At 31.3% G+C, this 27,848-nt stretch overlaps 1 protein-coding gene across 2 annotated transcripts in view; it reads left to right on the forward strand.

Annotated features, from left to right (window-relative positions):
• The window catches only part of LOC132944017 (cytoplasmic polyadenylation element-binding protein 2-like), a 183,555-nt gene that overhangs the window by 105,761 nt on the left and 49,946 nt on the right, over positions 1–27,848 (forward strand). For both annotated transcript variants that reach the window (XM_061013225.1, XM_061013226.1), the window contains one exon: positions 14,928–14,972. In XM_061013225.1, the coding sequence (XP_060869208.1) occupies positions 14,928–14,972 (45 nt within the window). The remainder of the gene's footprint in view (positions 1–14,927; positions 14,973–27,848) is intronic.

A 27,848-nucleotide genomic window follows, 5' to 3' on the forward strand; every position in this document is an offset into this window, starting at 1 on the left:
GAACGTTTTAGTGAGTACCTACGTACTATTTTTGTTTGCCCATCGCGGTACAGTGAGCCGAAGTGCATACACAATTATGTGCTGCAATCGTTTAGATTTACCTATATAAATAACGCGACTGTTTTTGAATCGGAAATAATGTCAAATGTGCGCGAATACACGGCGCGGCAGTAGTCGGTATAATAGTGTGTTTACGTTGTATATATAGGTGCCTATTTCTTGTTTCACATAAATGCGATATGGAAATGCGGCGAAAAATCAATAGGAAAACTTTACGTATTATACTGAATTGGCTTGAGATTTGTCTCGTGTACTGCAACGGCGGCGTGTATAACCCCATCCGGATCCAAATGCCGCGGCGGGTACGGGGGTGTATGTGAAAACATTTTCGCGAATTTCAAAAGATCGATCATTATTCATTTATATAATATATATATGCGCCTGCCTATATACGCCTTTTTACTTTTTTGTTTTGTTTACAGTTTTCAGCATTTTCACATTCGCGTACACATTAATAAATCATTTCCCTTTTTTCCGCGGCAGCAGCAGCACTACTACACACATACCGATTTTAATACCAATTTTTTTTTTTTGCCCATTGATATAAACCGCGAATAAATGATAGGTGACGGTTATTATAATGCTTGGCTCCGTGTGCATAATATAGCTTTTCACATTTACCGCGCATGTGTATAATTATGTATTATACCGTCGTCTTGGGTGAATAGTTTTGTTGTTAATGAATTGACATGATTTGAACGTCTCTATAATATACTGGCTTCAAATAGGTAGGTAATAAGTACCTAATAACTATTACGAAACTAAAAAATAAATAAACAACAACCTAATAATTACTGTTGTAGGTAAAAGTTGTTCCTAACGTATGTACATTTTGTTATACATTGTGATTTCTTTCTTAGGTTTTAATATTTAATTACAAATTATTTTATCGTCGTAGGTACATGGTTTGCGCTAGGTCTTCGGTAACATAGGAAACAAAAACTGTTCGTTTCTATATTTGAGAGTACAACAAGAGAACAAAACAAATAATTTTAGATCAACAATACCGACCCGTTTTGATATAATTAAGTGTGTACCTTTACTACACACAAACTTCTGTTGACTTTAATTGGGTTTGGAATCAATTAAAATCGAGATTATAATAATATACAATTTAATTCAGTACGTCTCATTCACCCTGCTTTGTTCGTAGCCATTATTCAGTTAATATTAAGTTGTATCCAAAAATGTAAGTTATAACCAGCTAATTTGAATTACGTATGATTGAATACAAAAAAAAAATGAAACGATTTTTGGCTTTCATTAAACTAATAATAATTAATATTATATATACCATAATTATTATACCAAGTGTCGCAAATAAGGAAATGCAAATATAAGTCTTTCGAAATCGTTTCACGTTTCGATAAATAACAAATGTAAATATTCAACTTGCCTATAACAAATATTCATAGAAAAACCTCCCGGTAGCCACATAGGTACTATTTGAATAAATAATCAGGTGCAGCAGGCTTCAGACGACACCTCGGAGATTTTCCCTTTTTGCATTATAATATCATCATAATAGTTGTAATACTTGTAATAGTTTATAGTAATACAATTATAGAATAATAATAATAATAATATTTGTATAGTATAATCTATCTATATAATGTATCTACGAAACACAGTAGGTCCTCGGTATAATGAACTACAAGTTGAAGTGCAGGCGTGCAGCTGCAGTTATATACCACTGTCATGAGACTCACTTCTATTATGAAATCTAAAATTTAGTAGTCTGGTGGTGACAATTTGGTCAGAGTTCTAAGACGTTTTCGGTATTCTACAGTGACTCCGCAGTCGTCCAACGTGATGCATATTATATATAATGTTTTGCAGACCAGTTGAAACAAGTAAAATATAATATTATATGATATGTACGCATTCGTATAATATACAAAGTGTCACCAAGTATGCTCACCCCCAATTTTCTTCAATTTTTTCAAAATCTAATAATTGGATTTTTTTTTAATAATGTACTCACTTTAAGACCATTTTTTCATATTCTTGAGATTTTTTGTACTACTTAGGGCCTGTCTTACAATCATAGTTTAAACCTCGGTTACGCCTAACTCACTGATTTTACCGGCCGAATTCGGTGGTTTAACCTTAGTTTAACGATTATAATACGGGCCCTTAGATATAAAGTAGTATTGTATATCTACTAATAGTAGATAATACAGATTAAATAACACGGATTAGTATCCTCATCCTGTGGAGATAAAAACTTCTGTTTTTCAAATCCCCCACTTTTCTACGGTAAATTATTTAGCCGATAATTATTCTCGAAATGTTGACGTATCAAAATCAAAACTCGTGTACAAGTAGTTTTTAAGTTAAATCTAATTTTGTGTGGATTTCTTACATCAACCTCCCTAGCACTAGATTATATTATTATTATGTCACTGTAGTGAAAATGCTTGAAGTACGTATATACTGCAGCTGCAATCGATAACAATTTACAGAGGCCCTTAATACTAGTGGGTGGGGGTGGTGGTACTGGTACATAATATAATGTGTACATGAATAGCAATACGCGTTCTTTATTGCGGCTTACGTGTTTTTTTTTTTACCATTCAGTTTGGCGTTTAAGTGGAAAAATTACCATTTTTTTTTCCGAACAATGTACACGAGGTATTATAAATTTGAAGCGTCTGTGAAAAAAAAAAAAAACGTATATTTATAAATTATGTTGAACGCAGAAAAACGAAACTGTACCGCGGCCAAGGGCATTCGGTGCAAGGTCAGTCGTGTGCACGTCACGTTATTGCAGGTGTAATAATTATTGACAACTTGTGTGTACTTTATTTTATTCTCATATATGTACTCGCGTAATCTACCGTTACCCAACGACTGGAGTATAATTTTGTCTTCTTTTTTTTTCTTCATATTTAAATGTTCTCTCGCATAATGTACGTACATGACGTTATACACGCATTTCAGTCATTATACCGTCAAAACCAATTAGTTATCATTATTTGTAATTGTTAAGGCGCTGATGTGACAAGGTTTAATGTTTACAGTCGGCGCATGACGTATTATAGGTGTAGGAAAAACACAAGTTTTAAATTCCCACTGCGTAATAATAGTCGTAGGTAGTTATTGTTTGAGTTATAGTTATGGTTGAACAAAAATATAAAACTATATTCAAAATCAATATAATAACATTATTATGTACATACTTGCCCATAATATTAATGCCGCCTTTAATAATTATCTACTATAACAGTCGGTATTAAAAATAAATTATAATATACCTTATTAATTTTCGATTTTGTTTTTTAAATTAAGGCATCGCAGTAGGTACAAACAATACACGTTTTTGCGAATCGTCGTTTAAAATACCTAAAATACCAATACGACTTTAATTTCATTATTTAGACAGAAAGTATTTTTAAAGTATTTTTAATAAGTGGTCGGACGCAATTCCAAAATGAAAAATGTAGATTAGCTACTTTCACTTACATATGATGTTTTTAAACTAGTTACCTAATTCACTACCGCTTACATATTATTATTATTTTATAACATAGCCTATAAATTCAAAGTATTTAATTTAAGACAATATAACTACTATAAATCAATAATCTTTGATAAATGAAAATAACGTATGGGAAAAATCAATAATTGTACCGATTTATATACTGTTCACTGCCTAGTGATGGCAGTACCTATATTATGATATTTTGGACCAAACAACCTTCGATCCTACATCATACACGCATTAATTAAGTTGTGCTGCAGTTGTTTGATTTGACTCTCAATCATGATATTATTATTATTACTATTATTAATCCAGCAATCATGGGAGTATTTGGAAATTGACCCACAATTGTTATTGGTATATATAGGTTGGTAGGTACTCACAATAAACGTCACGGCGAGGTGCAATAATGGTGGTAGGAGGGGCAAGTAGTGAGACGACATCGCGCGCGTCGTACTTATATGCACATTATATTAATAATAATATTATTATTATTATTATTATTATTATATTGAAACGTTGCCGACGGGCGGCCGCAAAACCGCATGCACAAACGACCTAGAATTGTTATTGTTATTAATTTATACAATCTCGTTTTAAAATCTTTTCGTACAGTTTATTATATACAGCTTATCTTTCCGCAATAACGGGGAAAGTTTTTGAATACTCGCGGGCTTATGATTTTTTATTTATATATATATACACACACACCGTAGCAGGTAGGTACCGCGGATTACAACGACGTGTGAAATGTACGTATCGCCTATATATGTTACGTGTTTTTTGCTCATATCGTATATTATGTTCTGGTTACTTTACTCGGTCAGAATAATGTGTTTCGAAATATTAATATTACTATTATTATTATTTTGATAAAACCTAATTGGGGAACGATATTTCACTCTGATAACACGCGTATTATATCGAAAAGGAATGGTTTTCTTCTTTTTTTTATCGTCCGACAAGTCGTCGCCTACGTCGCTATAACCGTTGTGCAGGTTATATCACCTGTGCCGGAACTAAGGTCTTTAGCAGGGACTGGAGCCTTGGCGATTTTACGGTTTCGGTTCCGGTTTGGTTCCCAGAAAAACTGAAATTTAGGTTTCGGTTTATTTTAGGTTTTTAAAAAATGAAAAATTCTTTAAGTTCCTGCTTTGGTTTTATACTTATGTAAAAAAATGTGAAAAGTAAAAGTATTAGTTCCGGTAAGGTTCCGGTTTTTAAATAAATTTAAATAATGGTTCCGGTATTAAAATTAATTTAAATAAGGGTTTTGGTGAGGTTTTGGTTCCCCAATATTCAAAGGGTTCCGGTTCCAAAACCGGTTCTTTTCGGTAAGGTTCCTGTCTCTGTTTTAAAGGCCAGAGTGCAGCTAATATTGGATGCCCTAAAAACATTTGCTATAATGTATAAGTCGTTTAATATTTTTATTATATTATATATTTTTGTATTAGATAAAGTGAATATGGATTTAAAAAAGAAATCATTTCAACTAAATAGTAAATACTCGTCATAGCTCATATTGTGTTCCTTTAAATCAAAACACTTATAGTGATGAATAACCTGTCCATCATAATACAGTTTAAAACACTGTTTCCTAAACGGTGGTCTGCCGACCCCTAGGGATCCGCATGTATATCGAAGAAGGTCTGCGAATTATTATTATTTATTATTTTTAGGTTAGGTTATTTTTATTACGGGTTCTGCAATAATTTTTACTATACTCTAAGCCCTAAGGTGTCCGGCGGAGGAAAATTGTAGGAAACACTAGTTTAAAACAAACGATAGTGCGTGCAATATCTTAAATGAACAGTTTTTCTTGACGATTGTTCAATATTCTTAATAATTTATCAGTTTACAAAGTTAGAAAATCTAGGTCATCGACCCGAGACCCCTAAAACAAACTCAGCCTTGAGGCCTCCTGGACCACCGCTAAATTTGTCACTGTTTATATAACAGCACGTTATACCGGGTAGGTAATATAATAATTGTGCTGCTGAGAAACGGTTTTCAATTCATAATATTATTATTAGATACCTAACCTACCGTGCGTGTGTTGACGTATGTTGTGCTTTTGTGATTTCGCCTGTTTAATCTTTCCTCATTTTTTTTCACCATTTATCTTGACTGAGTTGACGACCCCACTCGGTTGTCCGCGAATCCCGACCCGGTTGACTTATTGTAATCGTCCGATTTAGCCACAGTTGCAGGAGCACAATATTATAAATTATGTACACCCGTCACGGCGTCAGATTATCGTTTATATCTGCCGTTTACGAGCCAGTGGACGTATTTATCAGACGAACGGGCGTATGACATTGTTGTTATTATATTATTTGCCTTTGGAGGACTAATATGCTGCTGACATATTCTATCGTGTCAGGATTATGTTGCCACGCAATTATTGTAAATGACTTGATAATTTACCGCACCACTGAAGTGTAGTTTAGTATTAATCGCCTTCACCTAGATAAGTGTAATGTGGAAACAAAACGCTTAGAAAACCGTCGGGTAACTAATTGCGGCTCGATGAACCGACGAACAGCCTATAACACAATATTAGATATATGTTGGGTACCTATAACTACTTATTACTTACCTATTATTATTACTGCAACTTTATAAGACATTATTATTTGGTGATAACTGATTATGCGACTGCGTTATTGGTACTGTTAAGTGCATATTTATAGCTTTATGTATAGTGTATGTGTGGTACTTACATGGATATAAATATAGGACTACTATAATGAAAGCATTATAGCCCTAATGCTCAATCATGAATTTGCATTGAAAACACAAATGCGTTACAAGTTTAACAATATTTTAATTTAATCAGTGTGTGCTGAAATTTTAGACTATGTATTTTATATGAATTTTATGAGCGTGAAGTCAAAATCGTTTCACGATTATTATATTCTCGCGCAATAGAGGCATACTGTTGACTAAACACAATGAAAAAAGTCAAATGTCATCGTCCATGGGCATTGTATCCCAGCGATAATACAATAATCGTGTCAAGATGATTTCTATAATGATATACATATGTCGGAAAATAAAATAAAACCTTTGTGACGGTGTTTACTGCGTTATCTTATTATTTATTTTAATATTTGTCATTGCAGTTTCGATACGTGCAGTATAATATTATATTATTATGTAAATAAGATCATTATTATTATTATTGTAGAATATTAAACGCGTTCTTATATTATTATAACATATTGACATGGACAATTAAAACCAGTTAAGCTGGTGATAAATAATAATCGATAGTAAGTAGTGACAACAACTACAACTGGCATAAATATATTTATCACTATCTAGTTTAATTGTTATTGGAGTCGTTTAAAACACCGTTCGTACACATGTGTTGTATATATTATAATATTATCATGCCGTGTACGCCCATGAACGAGTCGCTATCTGCAGTTTCGTTTCGAGAAAAGTGTGAACGATTTACAGAAAACGAATTCCAGGCGCAAGCAAACAATGGAATTAACGCATTATAAATATATACATAATACCTATAATAAATTGCCCCCAGAGAGGAAGTACGAGGTTATCGACTCCTCGTGTATTAGTGTATCAACGACAAGTCATCGACTGTAAATGCTAATGCCTAGGTGACAAAATGATAAACCGCTGACGTATACGACGGCGCAGTTAGCACGTACCGTATGTCTATATGTATAGGTATGGTTATTGTCTGCAATAGTATTTATTTTTTTCCCGTCTCAAAATCAAATCCGAAAACCTCAACATAATATTCTTCGTTTTTGAAAACGTGAGTTATAAGCGATATTTTGGCGTTCAATCGATTTTGCAGAGAGTACATCATAGTAATATAATATTCCCGGGCAGTTAATAAATAATACGATTCATGTGTTGGTATATAGGAACCAATAGTGAAAACGACTACGACCTATCGCGGAAATCGAACACCCTCAGCTGCTTTGTATGCACGTACAGTTGACGGGCATTAAATAATAGTTTTTATCTGCAATAGTATTTATTTTTTCCGTCTCAAAATCGAATTTGAATCCGAAAATCTCTACATATATTCCAGGTATTCGAAAACGTGAGTAGGAAGGTGATGTTTTGGAGTTCAATCAATTTCGCAGAGAGTATATTATCATAATGTATAATACCTGTAGGTTAGGTTAAAAATACGATTCATGTGTAAATATGGTACCTGATATGTAATGATTTTGAAATTTGATTGTATCAAATTTATCAAGACAAATTTAACAGTATAATTTCATTTTTTAGTCTAAATAACAAAAATTCATAAATTTCAGGTACAAGATATAAAATGCTACAATTTTAGTATTTAACATTAGAATTAAAAAAAAAAAAACCATAAAAATATTTACCTACCCATTGTAGGGTACCTATATGGTGTATCATTACTGATATGGTACCCGGGAACCTAGTGAAAACAATGACATCCTATCGTGAAAATCGAGCACCGTGAGTGAGCTGCACATTGAGTTAAGGCTCATTATAATATATGTGCGTACAGTGGACGTGTGCAATGGTATATAGATACATTATAATACCTATTATTATTATTTATTATTATCAGCGTCGGGCAGTGTTTAAAGCACAACATGATTTAATACTATTGTATTCACGATTCACGTGCGTACATCATTGAAATACTATTTACAATTGACGGTCACTGCCCACGACTGGTCAGAGAGATATATTAATATTGGTCGTTGCGCCACAATATCGTATTATGTTTGTCTTGATAATTTTATGTTTAGTTTGGACTAATTAAACCGCAAAAACACAATACGCGATTGGTACACAAATTATATCGATTCGAATCAGTTGATTTCAATATTCTATTAAAGGCTAAATAGTAGGAAACAAATAATAATGTCTACAATATAATTTGAGGTTTAAGTGTTGTGGAAAATCTAAAAATGTAATGGTTACATTTGTTTAAGAGGACGATACACCGCATGTGTGCTGTCTGTCTTACAAACGCATAACATAGTAAATTATACGCTCAGCAGATAACGTTTAGCTGTGTTAGTTTAAAAATTAGAGTGAATTGAACGCTTATACAATTTAAAAGTAAAATTATTATCTAGCGAACGTCGTAGGTTTTTTTTTAAATTTAATTTTAAAGCAATTTATGAGTATTTTAAAATGCAAAAACAATTTACAGGTTTAAAATACTCATAACTCATAAGTAACTAGCTTTAAAATTAAAATATAAAAAAAACCTATAAACTTCACTGGATAATATTCTTAATTCTAAATATTATAAGAGTTCAATTCAAGAGGTAAATTTTTAAACTATAAGAGCTATACGTGATCTTCCGAGCATACAATTTGCTATGCTGTGCATTCGTAAGACAGCGAGAACGTAGGCGTAGCATCCTCACAACTACTGTAAAGAAACCCAATCCTTCGCCGATAACATTAAATTTCCGTTTATAAAATATGTACCTATTTCAAATAAAAATAAAAAACATCGTATTTATTGTTTAATTTTTGTTATCCGTGGCGCAAATATTAAAATTAATTCTCAGGGGAACTGAGAAACTCGAGTATCTAGATAAAAAATATATAATTTAATATTGGTAACCTTCCAGGGTTTCGGGGAGGGGGGGATTTTCCTATATAAACATTTGTTACATAAGTTGAAAATGTTCAATACATTTCTTTGCGCCCAGCGCCAGCCTCCAAAGCTCACCCGCCCGCGTGCAGCTCTATTCGAGCAACTACGGTGTTTAATATGTTTTTAATTGCAGCGAAACGATTAAATACTCTCTTATATTATTACTTGCTATTATATACCTATGTACATTATCGTTATTATATTTGCGATTCCGCACGACGCCGTCCCTATATGCGATAATAAAATAATTTTTAATAACATATTATTGGTTTCACAAATTACGGTCGGGCCGTATATCGGATGGGACCATCAGTTCGTGGTTTGTATGTATGTATGTATGTATATGTGGGCGATATGGGGGAGAAGAGAGGAGCAAGCTCTGTAAAAAAACCTTGAATTTAGCTCATCGTCTTCCGAAGGACTGGTAAATGTACCGTGCATGATTTAGACGTGGAGGGTGGACGACAAGACCATCATTCAATTTGGGTGTTCGTGCTAATGGTGTATTATTGTATTTATTCACCTATGTGTATATACAGGTACACATCTATATATCGGCAGTAGTCCCCATGTACCTACACACATAAATATATATGATAAACGTTGAGAGGCCTTTTGTAACATATTATAATTCGTTCTGTATAATATTATGCACCTATAGGCACCACATACCACCGTTGTGTGATACCCAATATATAATATAAATCGGAAGTATTGCAATTTGTACACATAATATGAAATCGTTAAACGATATATTATAGTCTAGTGGAATATATAATATTAAAATTATAATAAAAACGACGTATAGTGTCCGCGTGATAACACATCGTAAAATTGTGTTTATATTGTATATTTAATATGCTTGTATAGTTTGAAATTGTAATCAATTTCGACGTACTCCATACTATCTCATACCACGTTATATATTGAACATTATGGTTTACGGTGATAGATCCTCGTCTGACGGTCCGTGATAAATTTAATGTTTTACTTTTTATGTTTATGATCAATTTGGTTTATACTCGTTTGGTAGGTTATATAGGTACTGCTATGCAGTGTTCGGATTAGATAAGTAGTTTTTTTTATCTAGATAAAGATAAAGATAATGCAACTCTAATGTATCTAGATATATATAAAAGAAAACTTAACTCATATTTATCTAGATAAAGATAAAGATAAATACTTTTTTATCTAGATAAAAAAAAGATACAATTTTTTTTAAAATGGGTTTTAAATTTAAGTATATTTTAGTTGGGCACTAGGAACACAATAATACAAATAATGTAAATAAAAATAATTACATTATTTATGAACCATAAACTTGGTTTGAAAATCTGTATAAATATTTAAAATGCGTTTGTACAATTTTGCAATTTTTATCAATAAAAAATGTATCTAGATGAATTTATTTAGATTAGTAAAAAAATATCTAAGATGAACGTTTAGATAACTTGTAACTATTTATCTAGATAAGATAAAAGATGAACAAATAATTATCTAGATATTCATCTAGATAAATTTATCTAGATAAGTTCGAACACTGCTGCTATGTCATAATAAATTATAGACGATTAAATTTAAACCACACGATCACATCAACTCCCGAGAAAATTGCATGTATAGACTGTAGACAATATATTTACCTCGACGGCTCAACAAATCAATCGACAATAATAATAGTGTATAATGTTCACAAGACCATCAGACAAAATGTCAATTAGATTTGATATGTGTAATGTAACTATTGTAATACAAAATAAAACAATAATTATTATTTGCAAATGATGTGTAATGGAATAAACTTCAATAAACGATGAAACGAGTTTTTGTTCGAAATTAAGTTTTCCTATAATATAGTAATATAACAATGACACAATGTGCATGATATATTAGTATTATTATAACCGTCCGATTGCAGCACTACTGCAGATCAATCGAAATAATATATTATAGTGATGCGACCCTCAAGTGTATTGCGTTTTATTATTTTATGCTTTACATTTGACTTTTTGACGAAACAGTTTAATTGAAATCGACGAGTTTTTAATTATGCATGCAAAATATTTATACTGATCGTCCCGGAAACCATAGCAGCTGTACGTACAATAATAATATACTACCCGTAACGCTACATCAAGGGGCAGCAGATAATGCATAACTAATTCAAACAATTATTTATGATCACGTATATCCCGAGAACTCGCGCAGACTTCCTCTAAAAATTAGATTTATTCGATTATTGATAATAATAATAATAATAATAAATAATCATCATTATCGTCATCGTTATAATATTGTTATTATTATTATTATTATTATTATTAGACGTCATCGAACAGTGTACGATATGTGTAATATGCGCAGTGTACATTATACGAGTATTTTATTCGCAAACAATCGTACACGAGAAGACTCGCCGTAAATATATATATTATTATATTATATATATTTTACACGGGCGTATACTCGCAGTTTCCCGGAGAACAATAAACATGTCAAATAATTTACGAAGCACTCGGAAACTTTCTCTGTGTCGCATTGTACAATAATGCGTGCATTGCAGTTATTGTATTATTATTATTATTATTATTATTATATACGTTTGAAACGTATCAGCGGTTGTTTCCAATTATTATTACCACACGCGATACAGATTAATTTATTTCGGAGGAAACGTTGTAAATCATCGTCCTCAGCTTGCCGTAACATTGTGTGTGCAGTGCTGCAGGATCGTTCAGGTATTCTGTGTGATTGTTGTACCTAAATAATTGCATGGAGGCTGTTAAAACTCGGAATAACAACACGTTATAATAATATTATTCACAAATTAGCGAGCTCTCGACCTGGGGGGGGGGGGGCGGCAATGCCCAGCGCACTGCAGAGAACGTCGCGATAGAAAACAAGTACCTCTCCTGTACGGATAAACTGCGAACTTACAATATCGACATTCAATCCAATCAAGCTATGCGCATTGTCATAGGCGTGCGCACGGGGCGAGCCGGTTGAGCCCCGGCTCGACCGGAATCTTTTTAGGGGCATAGTAAAATGATTGTATCTATTTATTATAATAATATGTTTGAAAATTTTACTTGTAGTGAAAATGAAATAAAATAACAATTATTTGTGTGTACCTCTTTATTCATATAACAAAAACATTGTGTACAAAATATTATGTACTATGATTAAATACGTTAATAGGTTGGTTATAAATAGTATACATAAACATCGTGTTTATTTAATATTAAGATAAGCCGAGTGCGGACCGTCGGTAGATGCACTGCTCCACGGAAAAACCTATACAATTATAATAATTAGTCGCTTTCAAATAGAAGACCGTAAACAAACTGACCTCTCATTTCTCAATAATCTATTCAGTTTGTTAACTCTTTACTGTTGTCACTCAGTCACTGCACACTGGTAATGTGTTTTGTTTTTATACATAGCTGTATTTATATCGTTTTAATTTTAACATTAAAAATATATGTCTAGAAATTAGCACATATAATATGATGTGTACATATTTAACTTGATTATATTTATACATATTATAAATATTACACTTTTTATATTACACAAAATTTACATTTTACAATAACAATGTATGTTAGGTAATGTGTAAAAAAAATAAAAATAGGGGCACTGTCAAAGTATTGGGGCACTAATTCTACCAGGCTCGACCGGACATTGAAGTCTGCGCACGCCTATGCGCATTGTCTCTGGTACTGTACAATCGACGCACACAGAATTTCTGCCGATTCTGTGCAATATTTTTTACCACTAGATATTCGTCGTAAAAAAACCACTTGCCGAGAGCGGTCAGAGTACTTATCGAGTACCTACTTCTCTTCTGCACTACACGTCGAACCAGAACCTGCAGCTTTGACTGAAATCTAGAGAACCTGTGTGTTTAACAACCATATATAACCAAACTCACCGATAGAGCCAATATCACGGACGAATGGAAACTATAACGTATGGCGGCCACTCGATATAAAGTCCGTCTCATACATTTTAATCGACTGACCTCTCCGCGCTTTCAACGGGACGTTGGAACAACTCTACGAAGCTCAGTGACAAGTCGGTCAACTTGAAAAGGATGACTTGTCGTTTTGACATCCATCTGTAGACACTTGAGCTTTATATATATGGCTACACGGTAAAATTACTCTATAAAAAGTATTAATTACCCACTTGAACTGTTTTTAAGACTGTCGTGTAAATTACAAATTGGTAACTGCATCTAGGCTGTTTCATTAGCGTATTTTTATCATGTATAGGTATACCATCATACGATATTAATATTAATCGAAGCTATTGACAATGGCCGCGACGATTCCGACTTTTGTCTGCGTTATGCTATAATAATTATAACATTACCTTGGTATTAGTATTTTTGGTATACTAAAATATGGTTAAAATCTCGGTTAAAATATTATACTTATTTTTGTGTTACTTATATTGATGCAGTTTATGGTTCTCGTTGTCGTCGTGACAATGTTCGCTCCGCTCGTATCGCGGAAATTTGTTTTGTTTCATTAAAACAGTTTAGAACACGTTCACAAAAACGCACAGAGTACCTTGTATATACTATAATATATATATTCCGCAAACAAACAGACGACGGTTTCAACAACACACGCCATATCATTATAACTTATAATGTCAGTATCCGTACTCACTTATACTCGTCTGCATCATAAACAGGAAATATTTTCTACAACATTATTAACTGTACAGGGTGAATGGCTGGGCCGTGTTTGAACTATTTTGTCCAACGGAGAGCTGAGGTATCATTTTTCTTTTTCGGATACGCCAAAAATAAGAATTCAAAAAAAGAATGTCCATATATATTTATATAATTACCTATTCGTCAGTTTCAAAGAATAAAACGAAACATGGCAGTACGACAAATTAAGATTTTCTTCCTACTTTAAAATGCTTGCGGTGATTGGCAACACGAGGCGGCGGTCGCATACGCGTTTCTCTTAAACAATTCGGGTCTTGTGGTGTATTTGGAAAATGTGAGTAGGTATGTGACATTATGTGATATTTAAATATAATATTTCAATGTAAAAATCACAATTCCACCAGTGAAAGGTACACCCTGTACGCATCATATAAACATATTATTATATTATACATTGCTAAATGGTATAAAATTCAAACCGCATAAATGTAAGTGCGTTTTATATTATTCCCGTGCGGCTGCAGTATAATGTATTTACGGGAAAAAGTTTAATCGCTGCGTAGGTATCGATATGCAATAGTATTGGCCGAAAACGCTCACGCCTGTAAGACTTCAAATCCCTTTGGTTTTTTTCCACGACAGCTTTTATATTGTTCGAACACATTGTGAAACTTACTGTTTATTACGTGACGCGCCAGCACAAAAAGGTGCGTTTTAACAATGCAGTATATAATACGTAACGGTTGTGTGCTTGTGTCTGTGCAAGTAATATTTCTCTTAAAAACGTGTTTCATATACACCCAAAAAATACAGACAAATAATGTTAAAAATGTCACGTTTAAACATTTTCGACAATCAATGTATATAATTATTTTAGATTCCCTGCGTTATATAATAATATTGTATTAGTATTACTATAACTGTAACTATATATATTATATACATATATAGGTACGATAATTGTTTATTTTATTCTAGACAATTTACAGCACTTTCCTATAATTTATCAGCATGTTATCAATGTTAATAAACTAATAAAATAATATGTTTTGTTTCAGGTTTCATCAACTCGAACACTCTACATTCTCTAGCTCATATACACAGTAAGTGCATTTTTTTGAATATACCTATTATAAGTATTTATAGTTTGTCGGATAAACAGTTTTTAACGATTTAACTTTTTCTCCGGTTTATTGATGATGTTGTAGTATGTCGTATATACCTATATGTGTACACGCACATCATCATTATCATCATCACAAGTCATCGGCTTAACAGTAAATAGATTTTCCAGTTGTAAATCATGCTGTTTTTTGACAAGGTCTCAATTTTATTATACGTGCTAACGATACAAAATGAAGTTCTCTGACGTCAGTCAAATATAATTATAATTGACACATATTGTCTCTCCTGAAAATCCCTATATACAGTTTATACGAATATTGTTCTCCTATTATATAATAATTTATATACACATTATTATAATAACCATCTCTGCGAGTTTCGTTCTACACATTTTTCTCCCTTGTTTTATTCGTATATACGTCAATTAATAATTTATTTAAATTATTTTTATTCGTCGTATTGCATTTTTATTATTATACACCGAAGGCCACGTCGAAATGATGAAGTATTAATAAACTGTTTTTGACTGACTGACGAGTTGTACGATGAAGTTTCTGTTTTTTTTTGGCTTGGCTTGGTGATAGTTTTAATTTGTTTACACATTAATTTCATTTGTTTTAATGTGGCAAAATATTTCGATGAAACACTTGCGAGATTGAGAGATTTAATTAAATTAAATTTGAAACACATTCGTATATTGTTTAAATAATGTGTTATTAATTGGTCATAGGTATAAAGAATTTAGTTATTTCAATATACCTTACATTAACTATTATTTATAAATGTATAATACATAATACATAATTATGATTAATAGTTCGTTGTTTGATATATCATTATAGTATCGATAAAAATCATCGGAATAACACAAAATTTGAATTTGAATTTTACTTACTAATATATATATTATTAGTTATATTCTATATGGTACTAATTTTAATTATTTAAAACAGTTTCAAAAATACTAAACTGACTTTTTTTAAAAACTAGTCGTAGGTATTATACTAGTATTGATAGTTAGTGTACTGAATGTTTTATGAATCATTAATTTTATTATATTATAGTTTATTTATATATTATCTATCCAATAGTGTTTCGTTGTTAATTGCATTGCATACTCATCTTATCAGTTTTTGAAATATATAAGTACTTATGCAATTAAGGTCATGACTGCTTATTTTTTCACTAGAGTTAAAACATAAAAAGTAGCCCAAAGCTAGGTATTACATAGATACCAGCTATTATAATACATGTAGTTTAACAAAAAATAAAAAAATGTTCTGCGCATGCTACTATACTGTAAATGCTTTTTATATTTTTCTTTATGTATAACTTGTATTTTACCGAGTTGAAAATTTGTGACAAGCATGACATTTTTTTACACCTACATCGACCATGAAAATCTGCTTACGTTAAGAAAACCTTTATCCATTGCAAAACGTATTATGTAGGCTTGTCAAGCACTTCTCCTCTGTATCTAAATACCTTATGCATACTTAGGTGAAAAAATCTTTACCGAAAGGATTTTCATTATTTTTGACGTAAACAACAACGTGATTCTGAACTGAAGTTTACATTTTGCTGTTATTAATTTTTTCTGAGTAAAGTTAAATGATGTTTAAAATGTAATTGTACATAATCGTTTACAGCGACAAATAAATACATAGTAATAATAATTAAAAACAGTAGTATTATTTGTATACTTCTGTAATTAAAGTAACAGAATACAGCTTTAATATAATCGTATACACCTTTTTAACACTTTTCTTAAGTTTGGTTTCACGTCTGTCTGTGATCAAATCTTGCGCGCTCGATTTGAGGCACTTTTTGAAGATGAAAAATTCTGAAAATTGGTATAGACCTTGGTCTTGGATGACAATACAATAATCCGTTGTCATTTTGGGACATGGACCAAAAAAAAAAAAAAGGATTGTCCCCACGACGTCACCGTAATATCTCTCGCAGATATTGAACTTTCTCTCTTCCCCAAAAAAAACCGCAACCTCTTACGAAGCAAGTATAGGCGTGTCCTATCCATTATTATAATATCTATGGTAACAACGGTAATTATTACCAAATAACATTATACCGGTATTCTGATATAGGTACCGAAAACACCGGATAACATATTTCTTAAACGTTTAATAAAAATATTTACTTTCAACTAAAAAGTAGAAAATAAAAAATAAAAAAAAAAATTTTAAAAACACACTTTTCCATAAAAACATTTAAAAAAAAATTTTAAAAATTGCACTAAAAAGACAAAAATAATTCTCTGTACTTAAAAATAATGAAAAATTTATTGATGAAAAATTTAAAAGTGTGTGGTGCTCATACACTTGACATATATTCCCAGTCACTATCTTATAAACATGATTGAACAAAGAAGTGTATGTGAGACTTTCCTTGGCTTTTAAATTTTTCATCAGTAAATTTTTCATTATTTTGCTCTTATACTTGACATATACTGCCAGTCACTATCTTATAAACAGGATTGAACAAAGAAGTGTATGTGAGACTTAGCTCGGCTTTTAATGTTTTGTATGATGCACCACACACTTTTAAATTTTTCATCAATAAATTTTTCATTATTTTTAAGTACAGAAAATTATTTTTGTCTTTTTAGTGCAATTTTTAAAATTTTTTTTTAAATGTTTTTATGGAAAAGTGTGTTTTTAAAATTTTTTTTTTTATTTTTTTTATATTACTTTTTTTTTCATTTTATTGTTGACTTTTAAAAAGTTTAAATTATTATTTAATAATTATTATCTAGAGTGTTAGTATTTGATGTAGACATTAATTTTAATTTTAGAAATATTTTATGATGCTTATGTCTAATGGTAATTTTATACTTAAAAACTAAAAACCAATGTTGATTACTGATTTTTCTGATAACTAAATAATTTTACTTGAGTACCTTCCACTTGATCATTCTGATTGTTTATTTTTTAATTTTTATTATAAATCTTATAGTCGCCATTTTTTAAATAACACACAATTAGAAGTGTTTTTTAATTAATAATTATATGTTTTGTGTTTTGTTCCGTGGCGCTCGGCTAGATTGTTTTATTCGAAATAATTGGATAACCACCTAACATTTTCCCGTGAATTGTTTTCACCTTGCGCGTAGACAATCATCGTATTATAATGTTATGAAACTTGTAATACGCGTTTAAGTCATTCGATGACTTTATCACTTTAATTTATTCGAATTAATATGGCAATAGTTAATCAGGTGTTTAATATTCTGTACAGTGTCTGTCCAAACTTAATCGTACAGTGACCGCTGCGAAGTCACATGCAGTAGTCGGCAGATACTGTCGTCGCCTTAACATGATTTTCGTGTATGTCGTAAGATAAATAGATATTCTGATCAAACTATATTTTCGTTTGAAAAAACCAACACAGTAATATATACTCTGAAACATCCCATTTAACGTACCCAGATGCGCTGGCACCGAGAGTTCTAAAACGTAATAATATAATATTATTATACATTCGAGTATACCGTTGTCCGACAACAGATTTGTCTAGATGTATTACCACGGACCGACCAAACCAATCCGCGGCACGCACGCGACTTTTCGAATCAATCTCTTTTGACCCATCGCAGCCTTTCTCTCGGCCGACAAAACACTTTTCCTCAAACGGCGCATATAAACTCGCATAATATATGTGTGTGTGTGTGCCGAAAAGACGAATAAATCTGGGAAAACGTCGCCTGTCTTGCATTATTCATTTTTTCCCTCCCCCGTCGCGTCGCTCGACAGCGGCGGCCACCCCTCTTCATGCCCATCGCCGCGGATCCCAGCGAACGCGACTTCGATTTTCTAACGAACCTCCTCCGCCGGCAGCAGCTCTTGTGCGCGTCGCCGGTTTTAAATAATAATCATATTCCGAATTTCCATGGTTAAAAAAATATTATTGTGTTAAAACGCGGCTAGACCTGCAGACGACTTTGCATATACATTTATTATATATAGATATATATATATATAAAATATATAAACGCACTGACACGTCACCGTGCCACCCCGTCGCCCGCCCCGAACCCAGCGTTTTGTTTAATATATGTATGTCATTATTATTATATTTATAACGATTGCCGTTTCACAGCCGTTTAGTTACGGTCAAAGTGGTTAATCAACCGTCGTGAATGAATTGATTATGCCGCGGGGTTTTAACGGCCATGCCGTCGAATAATAAAATATGTATACAACAACGTTATATTATAATATTTTCACGCGACTACGACGGCGACGTACCATGTAGCGGCGCGCTGTACGTTAAACCACGCTGGTCGCCATGACATGATGTATTTATTATTTTATTGTAATTTACATTGTGTGAGAAATATATCGCGTACTACTGTTATGACACCGAAAACAACGACTACACCGTGTTACCACGAGTATTCGTCGTAATTAAAATCCGCAATCGGAAATCATAATATATTATGTATGGTAACTATTAATAACTTATCATAATATACCATATACACAGTTGCCCAACGCACGGCCGACCGTCCCCCTGACCCATCGGACCCCGTATAGTTAGGTTATACTATATACTGCTGGCTGTCGTCGTGTGTAAATAATATTACAATAATAATAAGTTATGTTCCATATAGTGCTCCATATAATATTATGATCAATTTTTTTCCTTCGTCTAATTATTAACATTGATAAACATCGCCGTAATGACATCCGAAATATTTATGTACACAACCCGGAGTAGCAACACTTCCTGTCCCACGCACACTTTTAATTTCCGTTTGTCGTGAGACTCTTTAAAAAAAAAAAAATGTCCAACGACAAACTTACACCGAAAACAGTTTCAATTAACAAAAAGTGCGTTTTTTTATTTTGTATCGGGGATTCGTTGTTTTGAAAAGTAAAAAAAAAAATTGTCCCGTGAAACCCTTTTTAAATTACAATATTTCAAAGAAAATGCGTTTATATTAATATACAATCTTCGTCGTTAATTAACTACCTACGTAGGTACTATCTATATTTTATTCAGCTGTTTTGTTCCCCATTTTAATTAGATTTAATTAAAAATGTATACAACATACCTACAATGACAAATCTCAATATTTTACACTGTTATGACTATATATTTGAACTATGATGATATGAACATGATTCAAATAATTAATATTAATACATTCAAATTGTATAGTGCCTGCCTATAATAAATAAACACTGGATTTAAATAGTAAAATATATAAAATGTTTGTTTTATATATTGTGTAAAATCATTATTAGGTAAATAGGAATGAGCGACTGTTATCCTTAGTACATAAAATTTAATAGGTAACTAGAAAACACTCGTTTAATTTAAGTATAAATTAAAATTGTCAAAAAATCATCTGTTTAAAAATGTAGTTAGTATCACACTATCACAACAGGACACTCCTTATACAGTATTTAAGTAACTGTACTTAAAAAAAAAAATTGAAAACCATGATAGATAGACGAATAATTTTAAATTATTAGATTTTAAAAATGTTTTGGGAATTTGCATGAGGTTTTATGTTTTATATTGAATTATGTTCATAACTTCATTTAAACGTGGATACACGCTCTATTAACTATGAAATTAAAATCTTACACATTTATAATTTAATAAATTAATATTTAATACATTTAACCATCTATTTTTTCGATACGGTGCAGAAAATATTTTTTCTGTTTTAAAAACCACCTTTGAAACGATGATGTGCGGGCATTGATAGAATAAATGAAAATACAATTACATGTTTCCACGTCGGTACCTACTGTGCTGATTAAAATTGAATGGCATTAAATAACACTGTCTGGAATCGGGCGGGTATTATTGAAACGACTATTTTCATAACGTATACACAATGTTTATTATATACCTATGTGTATTGCTATATTATTATCTAAACAACATTCGAAAAAAAAAAACAAAACGTGTCAATTATTGTATTTAGAGGGCTCTGACCTCTCTGCTGTATGTATTGTCCACATTATCATTACGTTATACCACCGTGAATAATTTTAATTAAGGCGATCGCATTGGGAAACAATAATAATATTATGTGTATGCCACGGTGACAAATGGCGGCTCCCCAGGTCTGCGTTTTTCAACCCGTCATAGGGACTCGCGTACGCCGGGTAATGTGTGTTTTCATTGGCCCTTATTGATCCCATCTGGGGCACCATCTCACGATTTATTACGAAAATAATAAAATAAAATATACGCGTTCGTTATGCACGCAAACTACAATTTTATAATTTTTATTATTATTACAATAAAACAGTAGTAGAAAAATTAATTGTTATTAAGTATTATTACTGTCGCCCGGAGTAAGATTATTGTTTAAAATAATATTATAATATATCATGAGTGTTTTTAAGTATTTTTAATACGGCCTGGTTTTTTGTCTGCAAACCAGGTCATTAAAATCATAAACTATACTTATTATTCGAATGTTTATCACAATCTTATAAGCTTTGAAAATATATAGGTATATACTATAATAATATAATATAGGTTGAAGTATTTTTTTATTTGCTAATTATAATAATGTTTTTCAGACGTAAAAGTGTCTTGTTAAATTATTATCATTATTACGACTCGGATTATTATCGCGAGACTAATAAATCGCAAAAAAACAAAAAACAAAAATGAAATAACAATAAAGTAATGTAGTCGATACTAACAGTATTATACTAGTTCATTTAGTGCGTATAATATAGGTTGTTTATTAGTGTGTGTATTAATCTGCATATGTATCGTCGTTTGTGGCGGGTATATGGGTGTGCGCGGGTGTGTGACTAGTGTATTCTGAAGGCAAAAAACAGATGCAATTCAGAGTGTATATTATTATTTTATATACAGGGTGATTCACGTAGCATTCGCACGTATTTTTATTATCTTATATAATGCAGTTATTCAAAATCTGATTTTTAGGACTTTTAAATATAGGTTCTTAAAGATTATATTTTCAAATTCTTGAGATTGTTTGTACTATTTAAAGCGTGCCCTGTGGAGATACTAACTTCAGTTTTTCAAATGAGTACTCTCCACTTCTGCAGTAAATTAGTTGTTGAATAGTTTTTCTCAACATTTTAACGTATTAAAATCAAAATATTAACGAGTAGTTTTTGAATTATTTAACTTTGTATAATATACCAAAGTTAATAAATCCACGGTAATGGATTTGGAGTATATATAATTATTATATATGGGCTATATGCTAGTTTTAAAATTTTAGTAATTAATATTAATCAATCAACATATTTTATTTTATAACTTATAAATATGATTGTTCCAAGTATAATAAATACTAGACCTGATAATACATCTATTTTACCTAACCTTTTGTAAAACCATTTTTAATGACCTTAGTACCTATAGGCATAAATATTTAAATAACTGAAATAAGTTTATCAACATTTTCAAAAAAATGATCAACTAAATAATTTACAGTAAAAATGAGTTTTCGTATGAAAATCATAAGTTTGTGACACTCCTATATTAATAGTTGTGAAAAAAATCTCAACAGTTCGAAAATATAGTCTTAAAATAGGAATATTTAAAAATTCAAAAAAATTGGAATGTTGACGTTTGGTTCACCACCCTATATATATATATATAAAAAAAAAATGTATAATATTTGATTGTATTATTATTATTATTATGCGAACGTCGTTTTGTCTATGTCAACCTGCAGCGCGTGTATTGGTATACATGTATAATAATATAATAAAATGTATAATATATATTACTATTATCATGTCGGAATTTCAGTGAACATTTTGGACCTGTAGTGTTCGCCAACGAACGACGGCGGCGGCAATGGCCTGAGGGCGCCATAAATTCGTCCGGACGAGTATCGCGTCGGGCGGCTAGCGCGTAGTCGGCGGACGATAAAGTCACAATAATTCGCAGTTAAACGACGAGGCTACCGGGGAAGAAGCAGGGTGTGCGCGCAGCTTTTCGACCGATTTACGAGATTATTACGCTAAACGATGGTGTTTATATTATGCAGTGTAATAATATGCATGTATACGCGTTTATATAAATATAATATGTATGTTTAATATATAGCTGCCGCCTGAACGGCTGCAGCCCTTCGGAAGCCGATGCCAAAACGAGGGCAGTGGGACAGGTTGCGATATTAATATGTTTATAATCCGACCCAAGCCCAGGCGTTTTAGACTTTAATGGTATATAAAATGTGTGAAAAAAATTTCTTTGCGCGCTGTATATAGCTCGACTACACCTGCGCAATTTTAATCGTGCATAATATATATCTTTAATGTATATACATTACATAACCTCTGCAGTGGTGATGTACATAATTATAATAACGATAAAATATATTATTCCCTATATATATAGAACCACTAGCTGAAAAACGTTGCAACTGAATTTTTTTTTTAAACATAATTAAAAATACGCTACATTATGATATTCTTTCATATCACCACACCAGAACATCGGTTATGTGTTATTGAAAGAGTGTTTGATCTTATAATTGCTGTATTTTAACTACTAATTAATTTCGTATTTCTTTAATATACTACTATAATTAAGAGATATGGACCCAAGCAGTTTGTATAATACGCCAAATCTACAAGATTTTTTGAGGTCAAAAAGATTTGAATGAGCTGGCTATGTATATGGCGTGCAGAGGGTAGATTGATTAGACATGCTCTCAAGCCAAATAAAAAAAGTCCCGTGGGAAGGTCACGTCAACGTTGGATGGATCGAGTAAGAGATGACTTAAACAGATTGAGAAATGGAGCGAGTATTGAGAAGATTTTAAGAAGACCGAGAAGTTAGGAGAGCTCTGGTAGAAGCTGCAAGCGTCTGAATGGCGCGTGAAGCAAAAAAAAAAAGTAAAGAGATATTATTCGTTCAACTTGCGCCCTCGTTCCCTTATCACTCTATCTCTTTCTCTATCACTTGCCCAATATAGTATAAATAAATTGAATAAATTATTAAAAAGAATTTGGATTCAAACCATATATATGGTGTATGTATGTTTTAAATCGTCAATATTTTTCTTCACAATTATACCATATGATTTCCGTTAAAAAAGAATAAAGGGTTTTCGGACAGGGGCTGAGATGCAGACGAACTGTACATTTTTTTCCTGTTAAATTTAACCCTATACATTTATATATTATATAATATTGTTATGAGAATTGTGTACTTGTAATATTTAGAATAATATTTTCAGAAAAGTGTGTAAGTTATTATATTCTGTAATTATAGGAAAGAAGTAGGTACCTTTAAATTGCTGCAAAATAATTTATTGAAAAAAAAAATAAATAATTTATCAATTTATCTGCGTTGCGAAGTCATTTAAAATCAATTCATGTTGAGCACATTTCATTGTTAATATTATATAATTTAAAATAATGTTAGTACGAAGGTTTTATGTTGAAAAAAAACACTTTGTTTTGAATTTATTAATTAATCAGTTGTTTATTGAACCGCATGATTACTTAATTATTCAAAAATCAAAGCGTTTCCTTAAAGTTTACTTTAGTCAACAAAATACATTTATGCATGAAAAATAATTTTCAAAATTGCCATAAAAATTCAAAACAAATCTACAAGTCAACTTTAAAATTATGTAAAATCTCGTTCATTCTTTTAATCGTAGACTTTTTTTTCGCACAACATTTCTTCATAATTCGCCTTGACTGTTTTTGAGCAGACGCAACCAGGCGCAATCATTAATGCAACCAGACAGACACAGGAAGCCACACCAAGAACGGCCGCACTAAATTAAAATGAAAAGGAGGGGTACCTTTAATTTTGACATTTTAAATTTGCATGTGACTTTTGCTATAACTTTATGACATAACGCCTTCTTTTTTAATAAAATATTTCTGTTTAATTTTGAATATTAAATTAATTTCACAATGTCAGCGTTTATTGTTTTTTCTTTTTTTTCTTTTGGTACATAATTGCGAACAATTTAAGAAATTACAAAAAAAAAAAATAATAATAATAATAATTGTAATCTAATTTTATCATTATTCATTAAGTTCATTAAATTTTTTTTTTATGTATTATATCAAGCATACCTATATTAATGTTAAACTTAAATGACAACTAAAGTTCGTATTGTACCTATGTCTTAAAAATGCATGTTATATATTGTTGACAAGTAGTTATTTTAATTCACGATATTTAACCATGAATCCATATTTCACGCAATACGTTAACAATGAATTATCTTGACTTAAATGTTGCAGAAGAGTACAATAATATAATATGTTGTTTGTTATTCTCGTGTACGGTGTGAATAACCTAACCTATACTCTATATGTACCTACACGCACTTCCAACTACAATCATTCACACGAATCTTAGAACATTCGTTTCGTTTTATCTTGGACGTCATCAAGAATATTAATTTTTTGTCCCTTCTGACGGCTGCTGCATCTGCATATCTGCATGCCGGTCGATTATGTAAGTTCCAATGAAAACTGTCTATATTTTGTTCTCTTTGTCGAATTTTAGTCTGCAGGTCTCGGAAAGAGAAGAAAAGAAGCTATAACGGAAGTATAGTGTAAACAGTGTAGAAAGAGATATTATTCGTTCAACTCGCGCCCTCGCTCTCTTATCACTTCTCTCTCTCTCTCTATATCACTTTCCCACCCACCCTATTTACAGTATAGTGAACTTTGTGCGTTTGGGCGTTTCCGCAGCCGTCACGTTGTACGACCCATTACCAGGAGAAAAAATGTATAAAAAATAAAATTCATCACGCTCCAGCAGAGCAAACTCAATCCGACCACATCCGAAGTTGTATCTAATGGAAGTATTTTCTCTTGAATTTATCGGTGCATATAAGTGTATAGGGAATAGGGATGTCAGCAAGACACCACACTGTGAAATTCGATAAACTAATTGAACAATTTATGTAGTTGATGACATTTTGTTCACTATTTTTTTTTTTATATAAATGTAGTTACACAGTTCATAACTCAAATTCATTTGATAATTTTAAAATATGAGAAAAATATTTTTTTTAAAAATATCGAAGCCTATAATTTTTTATGAACCGTATTTCAATTGTAATTTTTTACTCACTAATATATTTCCAATTATAGAAATTTAGTGAAAATGTAGTTTTAAAACTTATAATTGAACAATACATTTTTCACTGACCCAATTTTATTATTAAATTCTACGAAAAAAATGTATGAAATCAAACAAATTAAAATATGTTACTGAACAATTATATTTTATTGTAACCACATTCATTATTTAAATCCATATCCACAATATTATTATATACCTCGAATTGCAACTTTCAAAAATACCGTTTAATAAATTGCCAACATATTTTAAATTCAGTTATTTCTGTATAATTTTCTGAAACTCGATTTATCGTTAACGTAGAACTAATTTCTTTTTTATTTATGTTAGTAATGCATAAATCTTTTTTATCATTTTTGTACGGTAAAAGTTAATAATACAACATGACGCGTTAATTTGTTCCAAATCGTCATGAAATTAAACTCGTTTGTTCGGTATCTTTATGTAAGAAAGTCTAAAAAAGTATATAAATTATCTAATATTTCACACTCAAAAAACACATTACTAAACAACATAGTATACAAGTTTATGTGCTTAAAGTCTTGATTAATATATGGAATTGGATGTCTGAAGTAATGCATAATCCTAAATAGAGTAAAAAATAAAAATACATTTAGTAAAAACCATTTGCCGCTTTGATTAATAATATCCCCTCCGGGCAGTATGCTGCAGGGTCGGAGCACAAATTCGATATTGTTCGCTCAGTATAATTTTTATTGTTTGGAAATTCGGATATATATAAAATTCATTTAAATTTTAACTACTGAAATATGTACCTCTACCTATATATTTACCCATGTCATTTTGTCGTGTACCGCAAACGTCATCCGGGCAAAGCGTCCGCATCATACATTGTACGAGCGTGTGATTGCTGCTGATTAATAAATTATAAATTATACCTAACCACATGTACATAGTATAAACGTCCGGATAGTTTATTTACTGACCATTTTACATTCATATCGTACTTTACTATACATATAGGTAGAAGCAGTATTGTTGTTATAATATTGTTGTCGTCGTCGTCGTATTATATATTTCGCAGTTATATTAGGTTCTTATATATTATACACTATAAAGGTATGTACCTACTAGGCTTGAGATTGAAATTAAATCGTTCGATCTTAATTTAAATTCTGCTTAACAATATTTATATTTTTTTCCAATTTAAATTAAAAATATTACATTGATTTTGTAATCGTATAGGATGATATTTATATTGTTGAACAATATCAATTTAATCGTTTTCTGATTTTTAATTTTATTTTAAACATAATTTTACTGCAAACTATCGATTTTAATTTTTTCGATTTCAATATAATATTTATGTTTAAAATCATTATGAAAATAAATGGATGTCGCTCTGCTGTACAATAGGTTACAAGTGGGTCAATGTTTTATGAATTGTATTAAACTTGAATTCAATGATATAATATCATTGTATAAGAAAAACGATTCTGAGCGGAGACGGTCTGTCAGTCTGTATTTTTTATATTGTTATTATTTATTATAGCCTGTACGTTGAATTAATATTATAATATTATAATTTTTTATTCGTTGCTATGGTGATAAACAAAGAAATTAAAATCCCATTTTTAGTGGTTTTTCGTAATTTGTCTGTAGTTTTTCTCGTGGCATTAAATAACTATTGAGAAAATCGAAAAATGACCTCTCTAAAATACATATATGTATGTAGGTATACATAGGTATATAATTTGCTAAAAGATAAGGTACTATATGTTGAAATCGAAGAATTC

This window comes from Metopolophium dirhodum, chromosome 4, assembly GCF_019925205.1.
Source record: "Metopolophium dirhodum isolate CAU chromosome 4, ASM1992520v1, whole genome shotgun sequence".
Classification (NCBI taxonomy): Eukaryota; Metazoa; Arthropoda; class Insecta; order Hemiptera; family Aphididae; genus Metopolophium; species Metopolophium dirhodum.